This window comes from Aythya fuligula, chromosome 2, assembly GCF_009819795.1.
Source record: "Aythya fuligula isolate bAytFul2 chromosome 2, bAytFul2.pri, whole genome shotgun sequence".
Taxonomy (NCBI): domain Eukaryota; kingdom Metazoa; phylum Chordata; class Aves; order Anseriformes; family Anatidae; genus Aythya; species Aythya fuligula.
In genome coordinates this window covers 369,942-394,733 of record NC_045560.1, presented here as the reverse complement: position 1 = coordinate 394,733, position 24,792 = coordinate 369,942, and the positions used below count along the sequence as shown (strand labels likewise).

General features: G+C 72.6%; 2 protein-coding genes across 5 annotated transcripts; one reads left to right on the top strand and one right to left on the bottom strand.

Annotated features, from left to right (window-relative positions):
* The first annotated feature begins 243 nt into the window (after positions 1 to 243).
* On the top strand, positions 244 to 15,952 carry SLC4A2 (solute carrier family 4 member 2). Of its 3 annotated transcripts, XM_032182796.1 has the most exons (23): positions 244 to 283; positions 6,581 to 6,715; positions 8,366 to 8,537; positions 8,620 to 8,855; positions 8,943 to 9,067; positions 9,152 to 9,378; positions 9,974 to 10,110; positions 10,272 to 10,452; positions 10,535 to 10,670; positions 10,868 to 11,051; positions 11,144 to 11,258; positions 11,349 to 11,533; positions 11,637 to 11,850; positions 11,929 to 12,150; positions 12,262 to 12,410; positions 12,498 to 12,692; positions 12,774 to 13,001; positions 13,142 to 13,231; positions 13,460 to 13,626; positions 14,104 to 14,357; positions 14,477 to 14,646; positions 15,015 to 15,188; positions 15,312 to 15,952. In XM_032182796.1, exons 2-23 carry the CDS (start codon positions 6,656 to 6,658, stop codon positions 15,390 to 15,392), a joined length of 3,702 nt encoding a protein of 1,233 aa, XP_032038687.1. In that variant the 5' UTR covers positions 244 to 283; positions 6,581 to 6,655; the 3' UTR covers positions 15,393 to 15,952. The 3 variants fall into 3 exon arrangements, with proteins under 3 accessions (XP_032038687.1, XP_032038684.1, XP_032038685.1); XM_032182793.1 differs by having other exon boundaries at positions 8,620 to 9,067; XM_032182794.1 differs by lacking the exons at positions 244 to 283; positions 6,581 to 6,715 and adding an exon at positions 8,122 to 8,161 and having other exon boundaries at positions 8,620 to 9,067.
* A 476-nt stretch (positions 15,953 to 16,428) lies between these two features.
* Positions 16,429 to 24,027, bottom strand: FASTK (Fas activated serine/threonine kinase). Of its 2 annotated transcripts, none has more exons than XM_032181864.1 (9): positions 23,545 to 24,027; positions 21,439 to 21,909; positions 20,840 to 20,988; positions 20,523 to 20,760; positions 20,215 to 20,374; positions 19,988 to 20,079; positions 19,154 to 19,778; positions 18,807 to 18,921; positions 16,429 to 16,533 (listed from the first exon to the last, which is right to left on the bottom strand). In XM_032181864.1, exons 1-9 carry the CDS (start codon positions 24,008 to 24,010, stop codon positions 16,447 to 16,449), a joined length of 2,403 nt encoding a protein of 800 aa, XP_032037755.1. In that variant the 5' UTR covers positions 24,011 to 24,027; the 3' UTR covers positions 16,429 to 16,446. The 2 variants fall into 2 exon arrangements, with proteins under 2 accessions (XP_032037755.1, XP_032037756.1); XM_032181865.1 differs by having other exon boundaries at positions 20,544 to 20,760.
* Positions 24,028 to 24,792: the final 765 nt, after the last annotated feature.

The window sequence follows — 24,792 nt, the reverse complement described above, 5'->3', positions numbered from 1 at the left end:
AGCCCCCGCGATAGCCCCGCCCCCCGGCACGGCCACACCCTCCCCGCTGCAGCCACACCTCCCGGCAGCCCCCGCGATAACCCCGCCCATGCCGGCCCCGCCCATGCCGTGACCACGCCCCCCGAGCCCCCCACCCCCCCCCCACCTCCCTATCCCCGTGGCCGCGGGTTCGAGCCCCGCCGCCGCCCGGTGCCGCTCCCGGGCCGGGTTCCGGGTCCGCCCCGCCCCGCCCCGCCCCGCACAGAGCGGCCCCGGCCCGGCCCAGGCGCGGCGCGGAGCTCCGGTAAGTGCCCGGCCCGGGCAGCCCCGCGGGGCTCAGCGCCTGCCGGCCGCGCTCCCAGCCCCGACGGGGCGCCCGTAGAGGGGGTGGGGGGCGGCTCCGGGGTCCCCGCCCGCACCGGGGCCGCTCCCGGGCCCTCCCCTCCGCCTTCCCGCGGCCCCGGGGTCCCCGTGCAGCCACGAGGCTCCCCCGGTGCCGTCCTGAGCCCCCCCCGGCCGCCCCCCCTCGACCCGGTCCCGGCGGGGCTCGGTGCCCCCCTCCCGCGGGGCCGCCGCTTGCGCAAGGCTCCGGGGCTGGGGAACGGCGCCGCGGGCCCGGCCCCGCCGCTCGGTGCCGCCGCCGCCCCGGGGCAGCCTCGGGGGGGCGCTGGGGACGGTCCCGGGGCTGCTGGGGGAGGCGGGGGGGAGGGGTCCCCTCGGTATCCCCGGGGGGGTTCCGGCCCCGTGGTGCTGCTCGGTCCCGAGCCCAGCCGGTGGCGCGGACCCCCCGAGGGGCAGCCCCCCCAGATGTGCCCCCGGTAGCACCGGTGGGTGTGCAGCCCCCCCCCGACTGCCTGCACCCGTAGCTGACGGGGCACGGCCGGGGGGCTCGGTGGGGACCCTGCATGGGTACCCCCGGTAACCCCCTGTGACCCCTAGTGACCCCCAGTGACCCCCAGTGACCCCCGGTGACCCCCGGTGACCCCATGGCCGTGGGCTGCCCACCGAGCGGTGCCGCCTCTCCCCTGCCCCACTTTGCTCCGCTCCCCCCCGGGCACGGGGCACCGAGAAACGCCAGGGAGCCCCCCGGGGGCTGGTGGAGACGTGGCCGGGGGTGGCAGCACGGGGCCAGGACGGGCGCGGGGGCACGGCGGTGACCCCGGGGCCGGGCAGAGGGGAGCCCCCCCGGGAGCCCTGGGACCGAGCCTGGCCCCGGGCCCCGGCGCAGCCCTGTCATTAGCGGGGAGCGCAGCGCCGCGCAGCCCGGGCTCGCCGCCCGACCCCACCGCGATGGAGCCGGCGAGCGGGCACAGGGAACGGGGCTGCCCTCCCCGAGCCCCCCATCTCTTGCTGCTGCGTCCCCCGTGCCCCTCGCCCGGTGCCTGTCCCGTTGCGGGATGCTGGCTCCCGGTGCCATGAAGCCGGGTGCGCGTCCTGCTCCCCGCGGTGCCCCGGTGCCACCCGACCCTCCCCGCGTCCCCCGCAGGAGCCTCTCCTGCACCACGGCCGCCCCCAGCCCGGCCACGCTCGCCTCTCGCCGGCCCCCGTGCCCAGCGGGAGCCTCGCCGCGCGCAGAGGTGTGGCTGCCTCAGAACAGTTACTGGGACTTGGCACTGGAGCGGTGTTTGGATAAAGTGGCCTGTTACAGGCTTGACGGAACAAAGAGTCTCGCTGCTGCTGCTGCTGCTGCTGCTTTTTTTTTTCCCTCACGCACCGGTATAAAAGCTCCCGGCGTTGTCCGGGCACTTGGCAGCTCGGAGCGCAGAGCGGGCGGACAGACAGACAGACAGGCAGGCAGGCAGACAGACAGACAGACAGCGGCCAGCTCAGCCCGCGGCAGGGGCTGTGCCGAGGGTTCCCGGCCCCACGGGGCACAATCCTGTCCCGGGGGCTCCCTCGGGGCCTGCAGCACGGGAGCGAGGAGCAGCAGGAGCGCGGCGCCGGGCGATGGGGTGAGTGGGGCCGGGCAGGGGCAGGGTGGGCACGCAGCCCCCAGCCCGGCCGGGGGGGCAGGGGCTGTGCCGGCGCCTGTCCCCGGGCACCCTGCCGAGTCCGCGGTGCGGCCGTGCCTGATCCTTCCCCGGGCGCACCCTGGGGTGGCCGCAGCCCTGGGGATGGGGCAGGGGCTGCCGTGGGACGGAGCCCCCTGGGCCGGGGCTCTGCGGGGTCTGGCTGGCAGCTCCCCGGGCGGCCCCGTGTCCCCGTGCTGCCTGGGGGGGGGGACTGGCCCCCCGGGGCCGTGGCGGTGGCACCGCGTGTGGGCGTGCGCGCGGAGCAGCGCCGTGATTCATCCCCTGGATCCGGTTGTTTTGAGGTCACCGAGCGGGGGGAGGAGGATATTTTTGGTGGCGGCTTCTGAAGTTGCAGTGTCTAGAGAACCTCGGCGGCCACGGGAGCCGTGCCGAGGGGGGCTGCGGCGTGCTGGTGGCAGCGGGCCCCGCTCCATCCCTTGCCGCCTGCCATGGCCGTGGGAGCAGGCGCGGGCTCCCCGACCCCCTGCGCTGCAGGCCCGGCTCTGCCGGGGGCTCACGGGGCCACACGGAGCCGCCAGGTGAGCGGGGGGGTGGCAGGACCAGGACAGGGGGCTCAGGGGTGGCTGCATGCGCACGGCCACTGCAGGTGCCGGTGATGCCGGTGACCCACGGGGGGCACGGTGAGCCCAGCACCCCGGGGTGCGGAGGCAGCTCAGCCTTGGGGCGCTGGTCACGGGCTGGGGCCGTGCTGCCCCGAATGGCTGCTGCACCCGGAGCTGAGGAATGTCCTGGGCAGGAGCAGGGGGATTAGCGAGCGGCTGCAGCCACCAAATTCCTCCTCGTCCTCCCGCTGCCGTGGGATGGGGTGGGCGGCCGGGTGCCCCGGGCTGAGCTGTGCCCAAGGCTGCAGCCCCGCTCCCCTGGGGGCTCCTCGTCACCACCAAGCTCCTGGTGCAGTGGTGGGGACCGGGACAGGGACAGGGCAGCCCACCTGCTGCAGAGGGAGGGGGCTGTCCTGTGACCCACACGGTGTGGGGCTGGGGGCTGTGGGGGCTCCCCGCGGTGCCGGCCCCCTCGGCACCCCCAGCCTGCTCTCCGTGGGGGCACAGGGACCCCATCCCACCAGGCCGGGGCAGTGCATGCAGCTCTGTGGGGCTGTGGCTGTCCCTGGTCCCCCTCGGGTGCGCTGGGACACAATGCGCAGAGAGATGGGTGGGGGACCGTGCATAGAGAATGGGAAATGGGGACAATGGGGACATTTCCCCAAAAAAGCCCCATGAGAAGGGGTGGGGGGCCCACGGCTGCTGGTGACCTGGTGCAGCGTCACCTCTGGCTGCTCACAGCGGGGGTACCGGGGGGACGAGGCCCCAGGAGCCCCATGGGGTCAGCAGTGCCCATCACCACGCAGCCCCCGTTGGGTTCCCGCGTGGGGCCGTGGCACCGGGGCTCCTCGCCCCGCTGACCGGGGCAGGGCTGGGGCTGGGACACGTCCACCCAGTGCAGGGCACAGCCTGCCCAGCGCCGCGCTGAGCCTGTGGCAGCGCACCCGGAGCATGCCAGGGGCAGTGCCCATGGAGCGGGCCCAGCTCGGGCAGCGGTGGCTGGGCTGGGTCCCGCGGCCAGGCTGCGGATGAGGCTCCAAAACCTGGTGCAGCGGCCACCAAGGGCTGCTCCCTGGCCTGTGGGCTCAAATTTGTGGCTCGTGGATGAGTGCCTGGGGCATCCACCTCTGGAGAGGCACAGGGCTGGTTGTGGGTGGCCAGCGGCATGGGCACGAGCGGTGGTGGTGGTGGTGGTGGTGGGGGTGCTGCGTCCAGGGAGCTGCTGCTGGGTGCTGCGGCGGGGCCGGGAGCAGCCCCGGGAGCGCCAGGCGTGGTGCCGCGGGGCCGGGACGATGCCCTGTAATCGTCTTAGGCGGGATCAGGCGGGCAGGTCGAGGCTGGCCCCAGGAATGCGGCGGCAGCACCGGGGCAGGAGCAGCAGAGCCGGCTCACGCACAGGCACCGAGCGGAGCCAGGCGGTAATTAATGGCGCAGAGCGGTGTTGGCAGCCCTATCTCCCTATCGGGGACCTGCCCTGCTTATCTGAGCGGGATTGTTCCCGGCAAACAACAGCCCATTGTGCCGCGCCAGGGCCTGGGAAACGCCGCACGCGGAGCGCTGCGGGACCGGCTCTGCTGCGGGGGGCACTGGGCCCCGGGGGGCTCCTGCGGGGCTGGGGTGTGCAGGGACCGGGGCGTCCTCCCGGCCCCGCGGGGCTGCGGGGAGCGGGTGCGGGACCAGCGGGGTGCCCGGTGCGGGAGCGCCTGACTCAGGGCTCCTCGTGGCTCCTCTCCCGGCCGCGGCACGAGCTGCTGAGCCGTTTCCGCCCGGCCGCGCTCGCGGTGACTCAGCCCCAGCGGGGCAGCAGAGGGCCTGGCGCCCGTCACCCTTTCCAGCGGGGTCAGCCAAGGGTGCCCGCAGCCCTTGTGGCTGGGTGCTGCGGCTCTGCCAGCCCCGTGGTCCTGCTGGGTCCCCACCGTGGCACCGCCGAAGGTCAGGGGAATGGAGTGGTGCTCGGAGCGCCCCTTTTGGGCAAGGGGCAGGTGTGCAGGGGCTGGAGGCGGGTTAGCACACGGCTCCCCGGTGCCATGAGCACACGGCTCAGGACCGCTTCCCAGCTGCGCTCTGCCCAGCGCAGTCCCAGAGGTGTTTACGAGGCTCTAAGCCCCGCGAGCTGCAGCCAGGATTAAAGGCAGCAAAGCCTCTCAGGGCAGCGGCGAGCGCACTCCTGCACCAGACCTGGGACCCCTGGGTGGGGGCCTGGCACTGCCCACCCGGTGCGGCTGGGATGGGGGCACCGTGGCCGTGCCCCCCCAGTGGGGCTGGAGCCGCGTGGAGGCTCCGTCTGCGCCCAGCCAGGCTCTTCTGGGTGCCTGTGCCCCCGCTGCGTGCTCAGCACGTGCTGCCGCTGTCCGGTGGCTCATCCTCCCCATCCCCGTGCCCGGGTGCTGCCTGGCACAGCAGAGCATTCTCCCCCCTCCCCCTTCACCTCCCCCCATTGCAGCCCTAGCGGCTGGGGGACCGCAGGGGGCATTTTGGGGGTCCCGGCTCTGCCGGAGCAGGCACCAGCTTGTGTCCCCCCCCCCATTTCCAGCCCCGCTGGGCGCACTGGTGAGACCAGAGCCATGCAGTTCCTGCGGAGATGATGGGAACTGGGAGCCCCCGGCCGTCCCCATGCCCTGCAGGGTGCGGTGGCCGCGGGGGCCGCGGGACGTGTCCCTCCCCGGGGCTGCGGGGCACACACCGGGGCTCCCCGTCCCGCGCCCCGGCCGGCGGCGGGGGAGTGGCAGCGGCGGTTTGGCGGGCGCCCCGGCAGGTCAGGTCGCTAATCTGCGCTCGCTCGGCTGGAATGTGGATGTTCTGGCTCCGGCCCCGGGATTAGGGAGCAGCCGGAGCCGGGCAGCGCCAAGCCCAGAGCCAGCAGCCGCGGGCAGCGCGCCGTGCCCGGCTTGGCACCGCACCGCGGCTGAGCAGGGCCCGAGGAGACGCAGTCCCGGCGGGCACCGAGGCCGCAGCTCCTCGAGGCCGGCCACGGCTCCGGGCACGGGACGGGGAGAGGGGGAGCGTGGCCCCGTGCCGCCCGTGGCGGTGTTTGTGCTGGCAGGGCACGGCCAGGCACCCCGGGCCGGGGGCGGCGCACAAACACCGTCCTTATCTGCGGCCGTGCCTGCCCCCGCCTCGCCTCCCCTTGCTGATGGGCAGCAGCCACCTTGGCAAGGGCACGGGGCTGCGGGGACGGCTCCTGGAAAACCCCGCGGTGTGGAAAGAGTGGCTCAGGGCGGCTCCCGCCCGCTCCTGGGGGCACGGCCAGCGGGGTTTGGGGGGCAAGCAGCCCCCTTAAAGCCTGGGGGGTTGCAGCAGCCCACGGCAGCAGCACCCCACGTGCGGGGTGGCGGCGGTGTGGGGCGCACGGAGGGGTCGCAGGTGTGGGGCGGGGGGCGGGAGGGGTGCGGGTGCGGGCGGCGAGGCGCCCATGTGAGGCGCAGTCATCCATCACCACCCTCCGCCGTCCCCGCCGTCACGTGGGGCCGCCCGCCGCAATAAACCCGGCACGCCGGCACCCAGGGCTCAGCCGGGGCCCGGGGAGCTGCCGAGGGCAAGTGGGGGGCGCGGGGGGCGCGGGGCTGGAGGAGGGCGCGTGGAGGGGTTTGGGGTGAAGGAGGGCGGCGGGGGTGCCCGTCTGGGGGTCCGGTCTGGGGGTCTGTGCCGCGCGGGGCCGGGCTCAGCGCGCTCAGGGTCACGCCGAGGGGCTGGGCCCCGTCCAAGCCCAGCCCTGGGCCCCGCTCTCCTCCGGCGTTTGTCTTGGCGCCCGCTCTCCTGCTCGGACCCCGCGGCCAAGACAAACCCGGCTGGAGCCGGCCCCGGGGCGCAGCCCGCCCCGCTGTTTTCTTTCTCTCCCCGGCCCCCGGGTCAGCCGGAGGGACGCCAACCGCGGCCGCCCTCCCTGCGGCGCCCTGCCGGGGCTGCTGCAGCCGCGGGGCTGGAGGTGGCACCGGGTGCGGGGCTCTGGGGCACGGCTGGGCAGCCGCACGGCCCCGCGGGGCTCACGGGGAGCCCCCCCCCGAGCCCCCCGCTCTGCTCCCCCAGGTTATGCTGTCCCAACACCGCCCTCTGAGACCCCGTGAGAAGGAGAAGGGCTAAGCGTGCCCCGCGGCCAGCGCCATGAGCCACTCCCAGGTGTCCTCCGAGATCCACCACATCGTCTCGTCGGCCTTCGAGAGCGTAAGTGCTGCCGGGGGGCCGGGGGGCTGCGGGTGGTGGTCTGCCAGGATTGGGGAGCCGCAGCATCCTGGGGCACGGCACGGCATGGCACGGCACGGCACGGCCCTGCTGGAGCGAGGGGCTGCCTGCGGGGCCACACGGTGCCCAGCCCGGTGCGCTGCCGTGGGGCTGGGGGTGCCCTCAAGGGGAGGCTCTGCCGGTGCCGTGCCCGGGGCCAGCACACGGTGGGGCTCTGCTGGGGTTTATGGGGCTGCCGGGAGCGGGGTTAATGATTAACCCCTCGTGGCACGCGGGATGGCTGCCCCCAGCCATTGGGCCAGGCCCCATCGCCGCGGCACGTGATCGGGGATGGGACCTGCGGGTGGCACAGGCGCTGTGGCCCCGGCCCCTTCCTCAGTGCTCCGCCACCCATGGATTTCCTCCTGAGCCCCCCGGTAAGCCCTGGCCTCGCGTCCCGCACTGCCCGGCCACGGGCTCCTGTCCCCATCCATCTGGGGGCCCGAGGCTGTGCCGGGCCGGTGGCAGTGCCACCAGCGTGCCCGGGGCGTGGGGCATCGCCCGCCAGAGCCGCTCCTGGGATGGGGAGGGCTCAGCCCCAGGGACCCACGGAGGGGGCCGACGGTGCCCGGTGACGCCTGGCCAGGGCCGGGGGTGGGTTTGGCACGGGGGGGGGGGTCCTCGGCCAGGGGTCAGTGCGGGGGCACGGGACTGGGGGCCAGGGCTGGGGGCTGCACTCACAGCTCAGGCAGCGATTGGGGGGTCCTGGGGGGGGGGCAGCAGGGCGCTGCGGCTGCTCAGAGCTGGGGGCTGGTGGTTGGGGTGTGGGGGCAGCGTGCGCAGCCTGGGGTGGGGGGAGCCCCCGGGAGGGGGTCCGGGGGGGCTCTGCCCGGCTTCAAAGGGCAGGGCCCTTTGGGGCCTCCTGGGTTGTGGTGTTTGTGGGGGGAGCTGCCCATGGGGGGGGGCTGGCAACGCCCCCTCCCCTCTTTGTGCAGCCCGGGGGGGGCGGCGGCAGCGGCGCGGCCCCGAGCGGGACCCGGGCACGGCCCGGGGGGGGGGAGAACGGGGAGGGGAGTGGGGGGGGGGCCGTGCGTGCCCGCGGGATGACGGTGCAAGGTGGGGGGGGGCGGGGGTGGCCGGGCAGGCTCCGCGCAGCGCGGGGGGCGCCGCGCACACGCCGGGGGGGGCGCGGTACCGGGGGGGGGGGGCCGTGCGTTACCGGGGGGGGCGCGCGGTGCCGGGATGCTGCGGGCGCGGCGCGGTGCCCTCTGCGCGCCGCTGTCACCTTGAGGCGGGCGCGGGGCGGCTCCGTCAATATTTGGCGAGGCGGGGGGGGGGACGGAGCCGCCGCCGCCGTGACCTTCCCCGCCGCCCCCATAAAGCGCCGCCGCCGCCGCCGCCGCGGGGGAAGCACCGGGGGAGGCTCCGCGCCGCTCCGCCATGACTCAGGTGGGGACGGCACCGGCCGGGGCGCGCCGCGCCCGCACCCGGCCCCCCCCGCACCCGGGGCACGGCGGGGACAGGGACCGGGCGCGGCACCGGGGGGCGGCACCGGGGGGCGCGGGGATGCGCGGAGGGGCTGGGGGGGCTCGGGGGGCCCGGGGGGCTCGGTGGGTCCCGGTGTCCGCTCAGCCCCGCGCCCCCCCCCCGCAGCCCGAGCAGGATGCGCTGGGCCCCGGCTCGCCCAAGTTTGGGGAGGAGGAGGAGGAGGAGAAGGACCTGAACAAGGCGCTGGGCGTGGAGCGCTTCGAGGAGATCCTGAGCGACTCGCACCCCCGCAACGCCGAGGAGGCCGGGCGCAGCTACGGCGAGGAGGACTTCGAGTGTGAGTGGGGCGGGGGGCGCGGGCAGGGCCCCGGGCAGGGCGAGCGGGGCGGCAGCGCGCCCACCCCGCCCCGTCCCCCCAGATCACCGCCAGTCGTCCCACCACATCCACCACCCGCTCTCCACGCACCTGCCCCCCGACGCCCGCCGCAAGAAGGGAGCGCCCAAAAAGGGCAAGAAGAAGCGCCCCCGCGCCTCTGCCCCCGGAGAGACCCCCACCATCGAGGAGGCCGAAGAGGATGAGGACGAGGCGTGCGACACGGAGACGGAGCGCTCCGCCGAGGAGCTGCTGCAGGGCGCCCCACCAGAGGCCGTGCAGGTGGGGGCCGCTCGGGGCAGGGAGCGTGGGGGCCGGGGGGCTGCTGGTGCCCGTGGGAGCCAATTTCTCCCCTGCCCTTGGTCGCAGTTCTTCCTGCAGGAGGACGAGGCGGCCGACCGCCGCGCAGAGGAGCCGGCAGCACCCCCGGCACCGCCAGCCCCCCCAGCAGAGCCCTGCAGGGCCGTGTCCCCCAAGGCAGCCAGGGCAGCCAGGTGAGCGATGGGGCCGGGGGTCCGGGCGCCCCGTCCTGTGGGGCTCAGCAGGGGCTCAGCCCCGGGGTGGTGCCTGCCTTGCAGCCCCAATGCCGAGGAGGGACGCTCAGCGGAGGGCCCGGCCGCCGAGGAAGCCGGTTCCCCCGGCCGCCCCGCGGCCAAGTCCCAGCCGGGGCACCGCAGCTACAACCTGCACGAGAGGCGGCGGATCGGCAGCATGACGGGCGCGGAGCAGGCGCAGTACCAGAAGATGCCCACGGACGAGTCGGAGGCCCAGACGCTGGCCTCGGCCGACCTGGACTACATGAAGAGTGAGTGGGCTCTGGGCCTGGCGGGCGAGGGGGGCTGGGGAGCACGGAGCCGCGCTGGCCACCTCAAAGCCGGAGCCGTGCGCGGGGCTGGGGCCGAGCAGGGCTGGGCGCAGGCTGTGGGCGCAGGGGATGCCGGGCGCCGAGGACGGGCAGGAGCAGCGCCAGTGGCACGCGGCCAGGGGCTGGCACCCAGGGCGGCTGGAGCAGGAGGCGGCGGCGATGCCTCCCCCGGGGGCTCTCCAGCTTGCAGCTCCGGGACTTCCCGGGCTGCCTTTGCCCTAACAGCTCCCTGGGGAGCTCTCTGCCCTCAGCGCACCCGCAGCCCGTTGGCATGGGGTGCACGGGCGGCTGCTCCTCGCTGTGCAGGTGCTTGCCAACGCGGCCCCATCCTCCCTGGCCGAGTCCCACCTCCTGCTCCCGTGGCCCCCAGCCCCGTGGTGGTGGTTGCCCTGCCCCAGCTGCCGTCTCTGAGCTTGCCGGGGGGCTACTGCTGGGGACGGGCTCCCCAAGGCTGTGTGGTGCAGGGGGTTCTCGGGGCCGTGCCCCCCGTGGGTTACCCGCCTGCCCCCACCTCCATCCGTCCCCGTTTTCGCAGGTCACCGCTTCGAGGACGTGCCCGGGGTGCGCCGGCACCTCGTGCGGAAGAGCGCCAAGGCGCAGGTTGTCCACGTCAGCAAGGACCACAAGGAGCCGAGCACGCGGCACCGCAAGCAGGACCGGCAGCCACACGAGGTGGGGGCTGCACCCAGGGGGGCTGGGGCACGGTGGGGGTCCCGCTGCTCTCGGGGGTACCCCAGAGGAGCCGTCTCGCTCAGGGCCCAGTGAAGGGGGGCTGCCAGCGCCCGGCCCCCCATTGCCCTGGGGTGTCCCCGCTGACCCGCCTGTGCCCTCAGGTGTTCGTGGAGCTGAACGAGCTGGTGGTGGACAAGAACCAGGAGCTGCAGTGGAAGGAGACAGCGCGCTGGATCAAGTTTGAGGAGGACGTGGAGGAGGAGACGGACCGCTGGGGCAAGCCGCACGTGGCCTCACTGTCCTTCCGCAGCCTCCTGGAGCTGCGCAAGACCCTGTCCCACGGTAGGGCAGGGGGCAGCCCCTCAGGGTGCAGGCAGCTCTACCCCTGGCCCCGCTCACCTCAGCCCTCGTTCCCTTGCCCTAGGTGCTGTGCTCCTCGACCTGGACCAGAAGACTCTGCCGGGGGTGGCTCACCAGGTGGTGGAGCAGATGGTCATCACCGACCAGATCCGGGCCGAGGACCGCGCCAACGTGCTGCGGGCGCTGCTGCTCAAGCACAGGTGAGCAGGGGGCAGCGACCCCACAGCCTCCCACTCCCCTGGGCTCTGCTCCCCACGGCCGCGGGGACAGCGCTGTCCCTGGTGCCACCGGTCCACACTGGGACGCTGGGAGCTCCCCCGGGGCAGTTGGCACCAGGAGCCCCTCGGGCACGCGGAGAGGTGGTGCCGCCGCAGACAGCCCTGGGTTTGTCCCGCAGCCACCCGAGCGACGAGAAGGATTTCTCCTTCCCCCGCAACATCTCGGCCGGCAGCCTGGGCTCGCTGCTCGTGCACCACCACAGCACCAACCACGTGGGCGAGGGCAGCGAGCCGGCCGTCACCGAGCCCCTCATCGCTGGCCACGCCGTGGAGCACGACACGCGGATCGACGTGGAGCGGGAGGTGAGCCCAGCCCCCCCTCCCCAAACCTTCCTCTGTCCTGCTGCCGCTCCTCATCCTCGGGCCGGGCCCTGACCTGAGCTCTGCCCCCCCAGAGGGAGGTCCTGGCCCCACCGCCCCCGGCTGGCATCACTCGCTCCAAGTCCAAGCACGAGCTGAAGCTGCTGGAGAAGATCCCGGACAACGCCGAGGCCACGGTGGTGCTTGTGGGTATGGAGGGGTGGCGAGGAGGGGTGGGGGGGGGGCTCCACACGCCAGGCACCCCAAGGTGACCCCCTGCATCCCTCGGGCACCCCGCAGGCTGCGTGGAGTTCCTGGACCAGCCCACCATGGCCTTCGTGCGGCTGCAGGAGGCCGTGGAGCTGGACTCGGTGCTGGAGGTGCCCGTCCCCGTGCGCTTCCTCTTCGTGCTGCTGGGGCCCAGCAGCACCCACATGGACTACCACGAGATCGGGCGCTCCATCTCCACCCTCATGTCCGACAAGGTGAGCGCCGTCTCCTGGGCCGTGTCCCGGCTTTGGGAACATGTCCTGGACGCGTCCCCTTCCCGAGTCCCCCACCAGGGGCTCTGACCCTGCCGTCCCGCAGCAATTCCACGAGGCCGCCTACCTGGCCGACGACCGCCACGACCTCCTCAACGCCATCAACGAGTTCCTGGACTGCAGCGTGGTGCTGCCGCCCTCGGAGGTGCAGGGCGAGGAGCTGCTGCGCAGCGTCGCCCACTTCCAGCGCGAGATGCTGAAGAAGAGGGAGGAGCAGGAGCGGAGGCTGCTGCTGGAGCCCAAGTCCCCCGAGGAGAAAGGTGCTGCCGGGGCCGGGGCCGGGCAGGGTCTGGGCAGCGTGGCGGGGTCTCACCACCCATCCTCTGCCCCGGGTGCAGCGCTGCTGAAGCTGAAGGTGGTGGAGGGCGAGGGCGAGGACGAGGACGATCCCCTGCGGCGCACGGGCCGGCCCTTCGGGGGGCTGATCCGGGACGTGCGGCGGCGCTACCCCAAGTACCTGAGCGACTTCAGGGACGCGCTGAACCCGCAGTGCATCGCCGCCGTCATCTTCATCTACTTCGCCGCGCTGTCCCCGGCCATCACCTTCGGAGGGCTGCTGGGTGAGCTCTGGGGTGTGCCGTGCCGTGCCGTGCTGCTGGGGACAGGCGGTGCGCCTGGAGGCGCCGCGGCCCCTGTCCCGCCTGCTGTGCCTGACCCTGTCCTGCCCGCAGGGGAGAAGACGCAGGACCTGATCGGGGTGTCGGAGCTGATCATCTCCACGTCGCTGCAGGGCGTGCTCTTCTGCCTGCTGGGCGCCCAGCCCCTGCTCGTCATCGGCTTCTCGGGGCCCCTGCTGGTCTTCGAGGAGGCTTTCTTCACGGTGAGAGCGGGGAGGACATTCCTGGGTGCTGCGCCCGGCCCTGGGGCTGTCCGTGCTGCTGACACCCGTCCGTCTGTCTGCCCGCAGTTCTGCACCTCCAATGACCTGGAGTACCTGGTGGGACGCGTCTGGATCGGCTTCTGGCTCATCCTCATCGTGCTGGTCATGGTGGCCTTCGAGGGCAGCTTCCTGGTGCGCTTCGTCTCCCGCTTCACGCAGGAGATCTTCGCCTTCCTCATCTCCCTCATCTTCATCTACGAGACCTTCTCCAAGCTGGCCAAGGTGAGCCACAGGTCCGGGACGCCTGCGGGGCAGTGCGGGGGCCAGGACGGGCCTGAGACCCCCCCCCCCCCGCTGCCGCAGATCTTCCAGGAGCACCCCCTGCACAACTGCACGAGGGCCAACGGCACGGAGGCGGAGGCCTGGCGGGAGGGCAGCACGGCCCCGGCCAACAGCACGGGGGGCCGCGCCACCACCAAGGTGACGGGGCGGCCCAACACGGCGCTGCTCTCGCTGGTGCTCATGGCCGGCACCTTCTTCATCGCCTTCTTCCTGCGCAAGTTCAAGAACAGCCGGTTCTTCCCCGGACGGGTGCGTGGGGCAGGCGGGACGGCGGCGCGGGCGCTGCGCGGGGCCCTGGGGTGAGCCCGGCTTTGGGGGGCAAGGGCTGAGCTGGGGGGGGGGGGGAGCGGGCAGGGGCCGGGGCCGGGCTGACGCTGCTCTGCCTCCAGATTCGGCGGCTCATCGGGGACTTCGGGGTGCCCATTGCCATCCTGGTGATGGTGCTGGTGGACTACAGCATCCAAGACACCTTCACGCAGGTCAGCACCAGGCCGCTGCCACGGCGGGACCCCCGCAGCCCCCTTCCCTCCTGGGCCCGGGGGTGTCACTCGGCCACCTCGGGCTCCTGGCATCCCCCTGCCTCCAACCCCAGGGGTCCAGCCCCATCGGGTGCCCCTGTGCCCTAGTGTGGGGCAGGGGCCTCCTCGCTCCCAGGAAGCTGGGGGCAGAGCCCTCAGTGCCCCCCCATTATTTTGTGCCCCCCACAGAAGCTGAGTGTGCCCAGCGGGTTCTCGGTGACGGCCCCGGAAAAGCGGGGCTGGGTGATCAACCCCCTGGGCGAGAAGAGCGACTTCCCCGTGTGGATGATGGTGGCCAGCGGCCTCCCCGCCATCCTCGTCTTCATCCTCATCTTCATGGAGACGCAGATCACCACGTGAGCGCGGCGGGGCCGGGATGGGGGCCCAGCAGCACCCTGTGGGGCATGAGCGGGGCAGGGGGCGCCGTGCTGTGCCGTGCCGTGCTGTGCTATGCCTTACTGTGCCATGCTGTGCCGTGCCATGCCATGCTGTGCTGTGCCATGCTGTGCTGTATTGTGCCGTGCCATGCTGTGCCGTGCTGTTCCATGCCTTGCTATGCTGAGCTGTTCCATGCCAAACCATCATGTTTTGCTGAACTGTGACAATCTGTGCTGATCCATGCCATGCCAAGCCATGCCAAACTGTGCCATGCTAAACTGTGCCGTGCCATGCCGAGCCGTGCCAAACTGCCATGCCGAGCTTTGCCGAGCCGTGCCGTGTTGAACCATAGCATCCTGTGTAGTGCTGAGCCACGCTGTGCTGTTCCGAGCCCTGCCAAGCTGTGCCATGCCATGCCGTGCTGAGCCATGCCAACAGTCCGCCCTTGTGCCCAGGCTGATCATCAGCAAGAAGGAGCGGATGCTGCAGAAGGGCTCCGGCTTCCACCTCGACCTCCTGCTCATCGTGGCCATGGGCGGCTTCTTCGCGCTCTTCGGGCTGCCGTGGCTCGCCGCGGCCACGGTGCGCTCCGTCACGCACGCCAACGCGCTCACCGTCATGAGCAAGGCCGTGGCGCCCGGGGACAAGCCCAAGATCCAGGAGGTGAAGGAGCAGCGCGTCACCGGGCTGCTGGTGGCCGTGCTCGTCGGTAGGTCCAGCCCTGCCCGCCGGGGTCCCACACGGACACGGGGCCTGGGCAGCCGTGGGGGGGGGGCTGGGAGGGGTGCAGGGGTCCGGGGGCACCACGCAGACACCCCCTCTGCGCAGGGCTGTCCATCGTCATCGGGAAGCTGCTGCAGGAGATCCCGCTGGCCGTGCTCTTCGGGATCTTTCTCTACATGGGCGTCACCTCCCTCAACGGCATCCAGTTCTACGAGCGCCTGCAGCTGCTGCTGATGCCCCCCAAGCACCACCCTGATGTCCCCTACGTCAAAAAGGTTGGAAGGGGGGGGAACATGGAGGGTGCCATGGGTGGGAGAGGCCGTGCCCTGCCTGGTGGTCTACTTTTGGGTAGACCTGTGCGGTGTCAAGAGTTGGACTTGATGATCTTTAAGGGTCCCTTCCAACTCAGGATATTCTATGATTCTATTGTGGGGTGCAGGACCCTCCCCTGGGGCACCCTGGGCTGTAGCGGGGTCAGGGGCACCAGGGCCCCTGCGGGACCTTTGCCTTGGGGCTTAGGGAGGGGAGGGGGGGACATAAGAAGGGCTGCAGGAGCCAGGTCCTAGGGTGGGGGCACAGCAGGGTGAGGTGGGGGGGATGCAGGGTCCCGTGCGCCCCGTCCCTGACGCCCATCCCCATGTAGGTGCGCACGCTGCGCATGCACCTCTTCACCGGGCTGCAGCTGGCGTGCCTGGCCGTGCTGTGGGCCGTCATGTCCACGGTGGCCTCCCTGGCCTTCCCCTTCATCCTCATCCTCACAGTGCCACTCCGCATGTGCCTGCTCAGCCGCATCTTCACCGACCGCGAGATGAAGTGTGTAAGTACCGGCCCCGCCGTGCGCCACGCTGCCCTCCTCGGGGAGGGACACGGGGGGGGTCAGGGGGGTGGTGGTGGGGGTCGGGGGAGCCCCCGCTGCACGCTCAGCCCCCCGCTCCCCCAGCTGGACGCAGACGAGGCCGAGCCCATCCTCGACGAGCGGGAAGGTGTGGACGAGTACAACGAGATGCCGATGCCGGTGTGAGCCTGTGCCCGCCCGCGAGCCGCCCGTGGGGCCCCGGTGCTGCCGCCCCGCGCGGGGCTGGGGGCAGCGGCTGTGCAGCCGGGGACGGGCCCCCCCACGCCCCCCGTGCCCCCGCTGTGCCAGCCGGGGGCCCCCTGCCAAAGAGAAGCCGTCCCGCGGCCTCACCCCACGGGGACCCCCCCGGGGCACCCCGCTCGCCGCCGCTGCAGCGCGGGGGGCCCGTGCCTTTGGTGTCCCCCCCGGCCACGTCCCGACCGCGCCGTGGGGCAGAGCCCCCCCAGCACTCCCGTGCCCTGCCCCAGCTCCTCTGCCACCCCGGCCCGACAATCAGGCGTTAGAAGCGACCGCCACCGCGTTTAATTTAACTGCACTGGCAATAACCAAACAGCTTGGCAGCGAGCGCGGCGGCACGAGGAGCGCCCAGGGCAGGGCTGGGGGCAGCACCCGCGCACCGCCCGTGGCAGGGGGGGCTGCTGGCCCTGGGGCCCACGGCCACCCCCCTGCCAGCTCCGTGGGGCTGGGGGCAGCCTGCAGCCTCGGACGAATAAAGAGACCGGACTTTGCACACTTTTCACCAGTTTTATTGTAAATTTAACCCCCGCGTCCCAAGCACCCCCCTCCTCCCCCCCAGGGAGCAGCCCCTGTGCAAGTGGCCGCGGCCCTGCCCGACCCCCTCCTGCCCCACTGCGGGGCTGCCACTGCCCCTATGGGGTCCTGGCGGAGCCTTCCCCTCCCCCAGCAGTGTTTCGGGGGCCCCGGCCCCCCCCCTATCCCCCAGGACCACCAGACCCCTCCAGCGACCCCGGGGCCCGGGGGGCCGTCAGGGGCCACGCAGCCCCCGGCCCCGCCACGCAGCGGCCCCGTCGCGCCCCCATCCCCACGCTCACGGCAATAAATAGCTCACACCACCCCGGCCCCACGGCGCGCAGCAGGTGCCCGCGGCCGAGCCCCGCTCCCCACGGGAAGGGGGCGGCTCCGTCCCACCCCCCCCCAGCCCCGGCCAGGGGCTCTGCGCCTGCCCCAGCGCCCACCCGGCGAGGGCCGAGCCCCCCCCTCAGAAGCGCAGCTCCCTCAGCTTCTGCCGCAGGTAGTGCTTGGCCTCCTCGATGCCACTCACCTTCTCCAGCTCCGTGTAGGGCAGCTGAAACGGGACGGGGGCGTCAGTGCAGCCCCACAGGCTGCCTCCGACCCCCCCTCAGCCCCCCCAGGCACGGGCAGACCCGGACCCCGCAGGGCTCAGAGCTCCGGCTGCACCCCCAGCCCCCCCTGGAGCCCCCACCCCAGGCGCAGGGTGCAGGACCCTCGGTTCCTCCTCCCTCCTCCACAAACTGCAAGGCCGCTGGGAGAGGGGAGGGGGCGGCCCTGGGGTCTCTGCTCCGCAGATGGGATTGGGACTGCGGTCACGGAGCTGGGGACGGGGCCCAGCAGCCCCCCACATGCAGCCCCCGGCAGAGGAGAGCCCCGAGCTGAGCCCCGCTCACCCTGACCCCACACGCTGCTGTCCTGCAGCCCACCAGGGACCCTCAATGCTCCCCTGCGCCCCCAGACCCTGGTGCGTGACAGGGGGCAGCAGGGGGGGCCACCCCATCACACCACCCCCCAGAACGGGTACAGGAGGGGTGCTGCCCCAGAGCACTCTCAGGCTGCAGAGGAAACCTTCCCCTGCCCCCCCGGCCCCCCCTGCCCTGGGGATGGAGGAAACCGAGGAAACCGCAGGCTCCAGCCCTGCAGAGGCAGCTGGGCACGGGGCCGGAAGGGGCCAGGGGGAAGTGCCCCACAGGCGGCAGGGGGGGCCCTGGGGGGGTCCCTGGGGGGGTCCCCGTTACACCACAGACACCCGGTGCTGCTCAGCCCCCCCAGCAGCCAGCCCAGGAGCTCACAGAGAAGCGGGGCCAACGCAGAGCGCCCTGCAGGGACGGGGCACGGAGCCTGGAGAGCTCCTGGCTCAGGAGCGCAGCCGGGGGGTGTCTGCCCTGCTGGGCAGCTCCCACAGCCCCCCCCCAAATATCCCCAGCCGCAGAGAACAGCGAGGGGCACACACACAGCACGGGCAGGGACAGAAAGGCTGCGGGGGGCTGAGCTGCCAGGCTGAGGGCTGAGAGCGGAGCGCGAGGTCTGGCTGCAGCCAAGTCCCCGGCAGCACGCCCCAGGAGGCAGCACGGGGCCAGGAGCATTTCACACCCTCACTAACGAGCTAAATGACGCCGAGCGCCCTAACGAGGCTGCAGGGGGCAGGGCCACGGCTGGCACAGGGCCACAGGGCCCTGCGCTGCCCCTTGGCAGGGCCCCAGGGCTGGGTCCTGCGGCCAAAACAGCCCCGGGCACCGGGACAGGCTCAGGCTGGAGAAGGACTGGGGGCATCGCACCCACAGGGAGGAGGTGGTAAGGACAGGGCCAGACCCCAAGTGGTGCCAGGGAAGGGACCGAGGCAATGGGCACACCTAAAATACGGGAAATCCTAGTTAAACCTCAGCAGGATGCTTTCTGCAGTGTAAGAAAGGGCTTTGTCCATGAGCACGCCTGGACACTGGGGCGGGTTACCCAGGGAACAGCCAACCCCCAGTGCTGGAGACGTCTGGGACGGGGCCGTGGCACCGAGCAGCCCGCCCCGGGCAGCGCCCCAGGAGGAAGCAAACCTCGGACAGGAAGAACAAGAGCTGAGCTGGGACGGGGCCTGAGCTCGGGAAGACACTGAACTGCCCAGGGACCTCCTTTTTGTAAGGGCCGCCCAAAGGAACAGGGAGAGCTCAGCAACCACGAGCACAGGGAGCGGGACCAGAGCCACGTGGCTCTGCTGGGGTGTCCGACCCCACTGCTGCCTGGCACTGCCTGCGGGGGGCACGCGGGGTGGGCACAGGGTGCTCGTGGCAGGAAGCCCCCAGCCAGGCACCTCCTGAACACGTCACAGAACACCCGAAGTGCACACAGACACCGGGGTGCTGGCAGAGAGCTCGCTGCCACCACACGAAGCCACCCAGCTTCCAAGATCATTGTCACAGCAGGGGGCTCATCCCAAGCCCCCCCCGTGCAGGGAGGACAGAGGCAGTGACACCCCCACCCTGATGGCACCGAGCCACTGGGGGTTCAGCCTGGGAGCAGGCCGAGCTGCCTGCCCCTGCCCCGCTCCCTGCAGCACCGGGGGATGGAGGGGCAGGACGGGGACCCTGCAGCACGGTGGTGACAGGGGACGGGACAACCCCTGCTCAAATGGGGACAGGGCATGTGCCTCCCCCAGGGTGCCAGGGCTCGTCCTGCCAACACAGCCCCGTGGGAGCCCTGGGGAGGGACAGAAAGCAGCAGGGAGCATGGGGACAGCTCCCTGGCAGTGACACCAGCTCCCACCACCCGCCCCGTGCCGCGATGCGGAGGGGATTCTGCCCCAGGAGAAGGGGCCGGGGCCGCGCAGGCACTCACCTGCACCAGACAGTAGCCCAGCAGCCGCAGGTGCCTGTCCCGCATGGCGCGCGAGCCCACCAGGATGTCGGAGTTCTGGCAGTAATGCCACTTGTCATTGACCGACAGCACCACCCTGCAGGGACACAGCAGTGGCAGGAGGGCAGCGCCGCGGGCTGCACCCAAGGGGGCTGCACCCAAGGGGGCTGCACCCGCGCCCGCCTCCCCGGGACTGTGCAGGAGGGCAGCAGGGGAAGGGCCCCCCCCTCCCGTGGTGGTGGGGGAGCCGTGCCCTGTGTAGGACACGCTGCGCCCCGGTTCCTGACCCCACAGGGCACGGGGTGGGGGCGCAGGGGCTGTGCTCATACCTCTGGATCTCCTCGGCTGCTGGTGGCCCCTCGCCGGGCGCCCTGGTGGGGCTGGGCCGGCACGGGGAGGGCGGGGGGCAGGCGTCCTCGGCGGGCGGGGGGCTCCGTCCCTCCGCCTCCTCCGGGGCCTGCTCCCCCTGGAAGCAGCCGTGCTCGCGGGGGGGGCAGGCGGCCGCCGCCTCCTCCTCCAGGATCTTGCCGATGGGGAACTGGAAGAGGGTGGCGGAGCCCCGCGGGGAGCAGTCGGGGGTGCCGGCGGGCGGCGCCGAGAGGCACTCGGAGGGGCTGCTGAGGGTGGAGCTGCCCTGGCTCTCCAGGGAAGACTCTTTGCTCAGGCCGCAGTAATAGTCCGCGGGGGGCTGGTAGCAGGGCCCCCCCGGCGCCGGGCAGAGTGTGGAGAGGAAGCGCCCCGCCAGGTTGTTCTCCCGGGGGGCCGGGGGGCTGCCCGGCGTCTCCGGGGCGAACGGGGCAAAGTCCTGCAAGTCCGAGGTGAGGGCCAGCACGCTGGAGCGCAAGGAGACGGCGGCGGGGGAGGCCGCGGCGGGGGCAGGAGGAGCCTTGGAAGCTGCGGGGACGCGGGAGAGGGGCAGCACCGTGCCCGAGCGGTTGATCCACAGCAGGAAGTCTGCGGGGACAGCACGGGGTCAGCGCCGCGCCTGCAAATCCACCCTGTGCCAGCCCCACGGCCCCAGGGAGCCCCGCACTGCCCGGGCTGTGCTGGGGGGGCAGCGAGCAGCAACGGGGCCAGCCCTGCCCCGAGAAAACCCCAGAGGCACCGGGCTGTGGCCGCCCCGAGTGCCGTGGAGCCAAGCACCCGGCCCGGCCGGCAGCTACCTGTGCAGTATCCGGGGGGCAGCACCTCATCCTGCCGGTAGCACTCCTCTCCCACCAGCTGCCGCAGCGCCTCGGCCACCAGCCCCTTGTAACTGAGCAGGGAAAGAGGGGTTGGGACAGGCTCACGAGGCCCCCAGCCCGCCCCACAGGCACCCCTATGCCCCACACTGCAGGGGACAGGCGGCGGGGTGCCCGCGGGGCCGGTGCTGACCCCACAACCCCCTCACCTGTACTTCCTGTTGGCCTCGTCGGCCGTCAGCGCGTGCTCGAACATCAGCACGCGGTAGCGCGGGTCGAGGCGGGGGCCGCTGTAGTCGTGGAACTCCAGCTCCACGGCGGCGTCCAGCAGCGAGAGGTAGCGGCGCACGATGAGCGCGTAGGGGCTGCCTGCGGGGGAAAGGGCGGCTGGAGGCGGCCCCGCGGCTCCCCGCGCCCCGCCGCGCGCCCCCGAGCAACCCCCCGAGGGGTCCGCTCGGCCCCGGGGCTGTCCAGACCCACCTCCACCTCACCGCCACGCCTTAAGGGCCGCGTTTACCCTGGGGAGGGCGCGACGTACTCATAACGTTGGTGATGAAGGCCGGAGAGAAGACCTGGTGCAGGACGGCCTGGGGGAAGTGGCTCAGCTGGAACATGGACATCAGGATGTTGACGGTGGCCAGGGGCGAGCTGCCCGCCTTCTGCTCCAGGATGGCCTCCAGCTTGGGGAAGAGCTCGCCGTGGTTGGAGGGCCGGTAGTTCATGCGGCTGAAGGGAAACACCAGCTTCTGGATCACCTGCGGCCGGAGGGAGACGGAGTCGGGCCGGGCCCCGCGGGCAGCCCCGTGCCGGGCGCGGGGCGGGCGCGAGGCTCACCTTGCTGTCCAGCTGCTCCCCGCGCTTCAGCAGGAAGCTGGCGATGGTATCGAGCAGCCGCGGCTCGCGCAGGCGGTGCCGGGCCACGTACTTGGCGATCAGGGCCATGGTGTAGGGCGTCAGGTTCTCCGCCTTCCGGGGAAGCCACTCTGCGGGGCACAGCGCCGCGGGCGTCACGAGGCTGCCGGCCCCGGGCTGCAGCTCCCCAGAGGCGAGGGCCAGGGGGAGGCGACAGGAGGCTGGCAACGGATCCAGGATCCGAGCAGCTCCCAGGCAAACACGAAGTCATCGGGCTCCTGGCCGAGGGGTTCCTGCCCCAGGCAGCCCAGGCAAAGAGCCCCGGAGCGCAGGGGGCAGGGGCCGTTCTGCAGAGCCCCCAGGGAGCAGCCCAATGCCCCTGCACACAGCACAAGGGGCAGGGCAGGCGCTCACCCACAGGGTGCTGCAGAAGCACCTGGGCTCCAGCTGCCAGCACTGCGGGCCTGGAGCTCTGCACGGCCCCAGCTGGCGCTGGCACAGCCCCAGGAGAGCTCTGGGGCTGGAAAGGAGGCCGTGAGGCCGCAGAGGGCACCAAGCCCCGGGGAGGACCCTGCCCCTACCTGCCATGCTGCGGATGAATCGCTCCTGGCGGTTCTCGTAGAAGAGCTGGGAGCTGAAGATGGCCTCCAGGGCCTTGTTGTTGGCCTCCTGGGCGCACAGGGCCAGCATCTCATCCAGCAGGGCCAGCTCGTGCTCGCGCATGGCGCTGACCTGCCCCAGCGTGTGCCTGACGAGCCGCAGGATCTTGCGGTTGTTGATGAGCTGCTGGTCGGAGGCCGGGTGGCCCTGCAGCGCCTGCGCGCGCAGCCGGTAGTAGGAGAGCAGCAGGAAGAGGGTCTGGGGGTGCCGCTCCTTCTCCAGGTGCCGCTCCAGGCTGCTGAGGCACGACTCCACCAGGGGGTGCGGGCTGGACGGGTGCAGCCTCATCACGCTGCTGAACACCATGGAGACGTCCTTCTGGTTGAAGCGGCCCAGGCGGCTGCGCGACTCCTCCTCCAGCACCCGCACCAGCGGCGACTCCCCGGGCAGGCCTGCAGGACGGACGGGGTCAGGGCCCCCCCGGGCCAGCTCCCTCTCCTCGTGCCCACGAGCTGGGGCATGAGAACACAGCCTGAGGAGTTTGGGTCTGTCACGGGGCGTGGGCCAGGGAGGGGACGAGGGAAGCGCAGGGCTCTGGGGGAACGGGCCAGGCCGTCAGCGCTGCAGCACTGCGGGGCAAACCCCTCAGAGCCCTCAGAGTGTCCCCAGCCACCTTGCCAATGCAGAAGTCCTTTGACTTAACTGCAAAAACAAGGCAGATTTCCTGGGCCCCAGAGTTCCCCAGGCTGAGTAACGCATCTTGAGGCGCTCAAAGCCTCGTTTAGAGAACAGGCAAGGCATCAGCATGCTACCAAAACAACCCCTGCCCGTGCGGCTGGAGTTGCTCTTTGCACGTTTCCAACTTTCTCCTCTCCCATTTTGTAGCTCAGATGCAGTCCTTCGCACTCAGCCCCCAGGGAGCTTTTTTCACTCACTTTTCCCCAGCTCCGGGCTCATTACTCAGCCACAGAGGGACGAGAGGCCACCGGAGGCCACGTGCGCAGCGCAGTTACGAAAAATGGCAAAGGCCAAGCCTGGCGTGTCAGGAGAGATATTTCCAGCGGGCGCACGGAGCGTTACGCGCGCCGTATGAGGCTCCCGGAGCCCACTGATCTCCCGCGCCAGCTGACAAGATTTGGGTTTTTAAAAGGGCTTTCAGGAGGGCCGGGCAGCATGGGGCACGTCGCTGCGCGTTACCGTCAGCCGGGAAGCGGTCAGGAGGTGGGAAGTGAAGAATTGGTCTGAGCAGCTGCTTTGTTCCCCGAGCAGCCCTCGGAGAGGCGGGTTAGGGCTTTTATTAACGAGCCGCTGAGCAGGGAGGGGCGGCTCAGGGAACAAAGTGTGGGTCAAAACCGGAGCAGGCTGGGGGAGCCCAGCTCCGGGCAGAGGCGGCCGACAGCCCGCAGCTCGGCGCCAACACACACAAAGCACCGCGAGGCCGCGGGGGGCAGAGACCTCCCCCCGCCTCTGGCAGGGCCCCGAGTCCTGCACGGCCCCCGCCAGGCAGCTGGGAACGGGCAGCACAGAGCCAAGGCAGCGGCTGGGCGGCAGCAGCAGCGTGGGGCGGGGAGGGCAGGGCTCCTGCTGCCACAGGCAGCCACCAGACGTAATCCCTGCGCACCGGGCGGGAGGAAAACACAGCCCTGCGAGGCCTTAATCAGGCTAACGAGGGGGCTCTCGGGACGCTGCCTGCAGGATGGAAAGGAGGCAACAAGGCCAGAGAGGCTCCGCGGCATGAGAGGCTGCTGCAGGGGACGGGAACCCAGAGCTGCTGGGAGGCTCCTTCCCGGGTAGGGAACACGCGGGGAGCGGAGCCCCCGGCTCCTGCAGGAGCAGCCCCCTTGGTTTCCATCCTGCTGCGTGCCCCAGGCAGAGCCTCCGCCTGCAGCGGGCACAGCCCCAGCTGCACGGGCAGCACGGGCAGCAGGACCCACGCTCACAGCCACTCTCCAGCTCCTGTCCCTGTGCACCAGGACCCGCCGGCTCCCCTTCCCCGTGTGACCTCCGAGCGCCTGCTGCACCCCACGGCCCCGCCCCGGGCACGAGACCCTCACGGGACGCTCAGGGGACCCCCGGGGGCCACTCACCCAGGGCCGCGGCGGCGTAGAGGCAGTTGACGATGCTGAAGTTGTCGAACTTGGGGCAGCCGCTGATGATGGCCTGGCACAGCGTCTGGAACTCGGGCTGCTCCAGCACGGCGCCGGGCCCGCGGCTCTCCCCGCCGAGGGCCGCCGGGCCCTGCTGCTGCTGCAGGAGCTGCCCCAGCTTGTGCAGGGCGATGGGGTAGTGGCTGGCCGACACCTTGCCCGGGTTCTGCGTCACCCAGCGCAGCACCTCGCCCACGCTGCGCGAGCGCTCGATCAGGCGCTTCATGGTGAAGAAGGTGTCGTAGCTCATCCGCTCCTGCACGAAGCTCCAGCCCCGCCTCTTGCCGGGGCCCCGCGCCCGGCAGCCCTCGGCGGGCACGGCGCGCAGCAGCCCATGGCCGTAGGCGTCCAGCGGCAGCAGCACGGCGCGGGGCCCGGCCCTGCCGCACGAGCAGCCGGGCAGCATCCCGCTGCCGGTCCCGATCCCGGTCCCGGTCCCGGTCCCGATCCCGGCCCCGCCGCCCTCAGCGCCCGCCGGGCCCCGCGCCCCGGGGCGGCTCAGGGCGCGGAGCCACGGCGGCAGGCGCAGCATGGCGGGGCCGGGCCGGCGCGGGGGGCTCCGAGCGGCCGGGGCAGCCTGCGGGGAACAGCGGGCGGCGCTCAGCGGGGCCGGGCCCGGGCCCGGTGCGTCCCGGCCCGACCCCGGCCCGGCCCCGGCCCCCCCCGGTGCCCGCCCCAGCCCCCCCCCAACCCGGTTCCCGGCCCGGTTCCGGCCCCGCCCACCCCCGCCCCCTCCCTCCAGCCCCGCCCCCTCCCCTCCCGGCCCCGCCCCCCCGTACATGGCGCTCGCGGCCGCCCGGGACCCGCCGCGCCCCGCGCTCAGCGCCGCCCGGCCGCCGAGCCCGCCATCTTCCCGACAGCCCCCGCGGCGCACCGGGGACCGCCCCCCGCGCGCGGGACGTACTTCCGGGGCGGGGCGTGCGAGGAACTCCGGCCAATCGGGGAGCGTGCTCGGGAGGGGCGGGGCCGGCTCTGAGGGCGCAGGCGCGGTGCGGGGCTGCGGAGCGCGTGCACCCAGCAGGAGGCCCCGCCCCCCGCCTGCAGGGGAGGGGCCGCTCGGGGGCGTGGCCACACGGAGAGGCGGGGCCTCGAGGACAGGCGGGGCCCAACGCGGGGGCGTGGTCTCACGGAATGGGCGTGGCCTCCCTCCCTCCCGCCCCGCCCCCCCGCAGGCTCTGGCAGCATTTC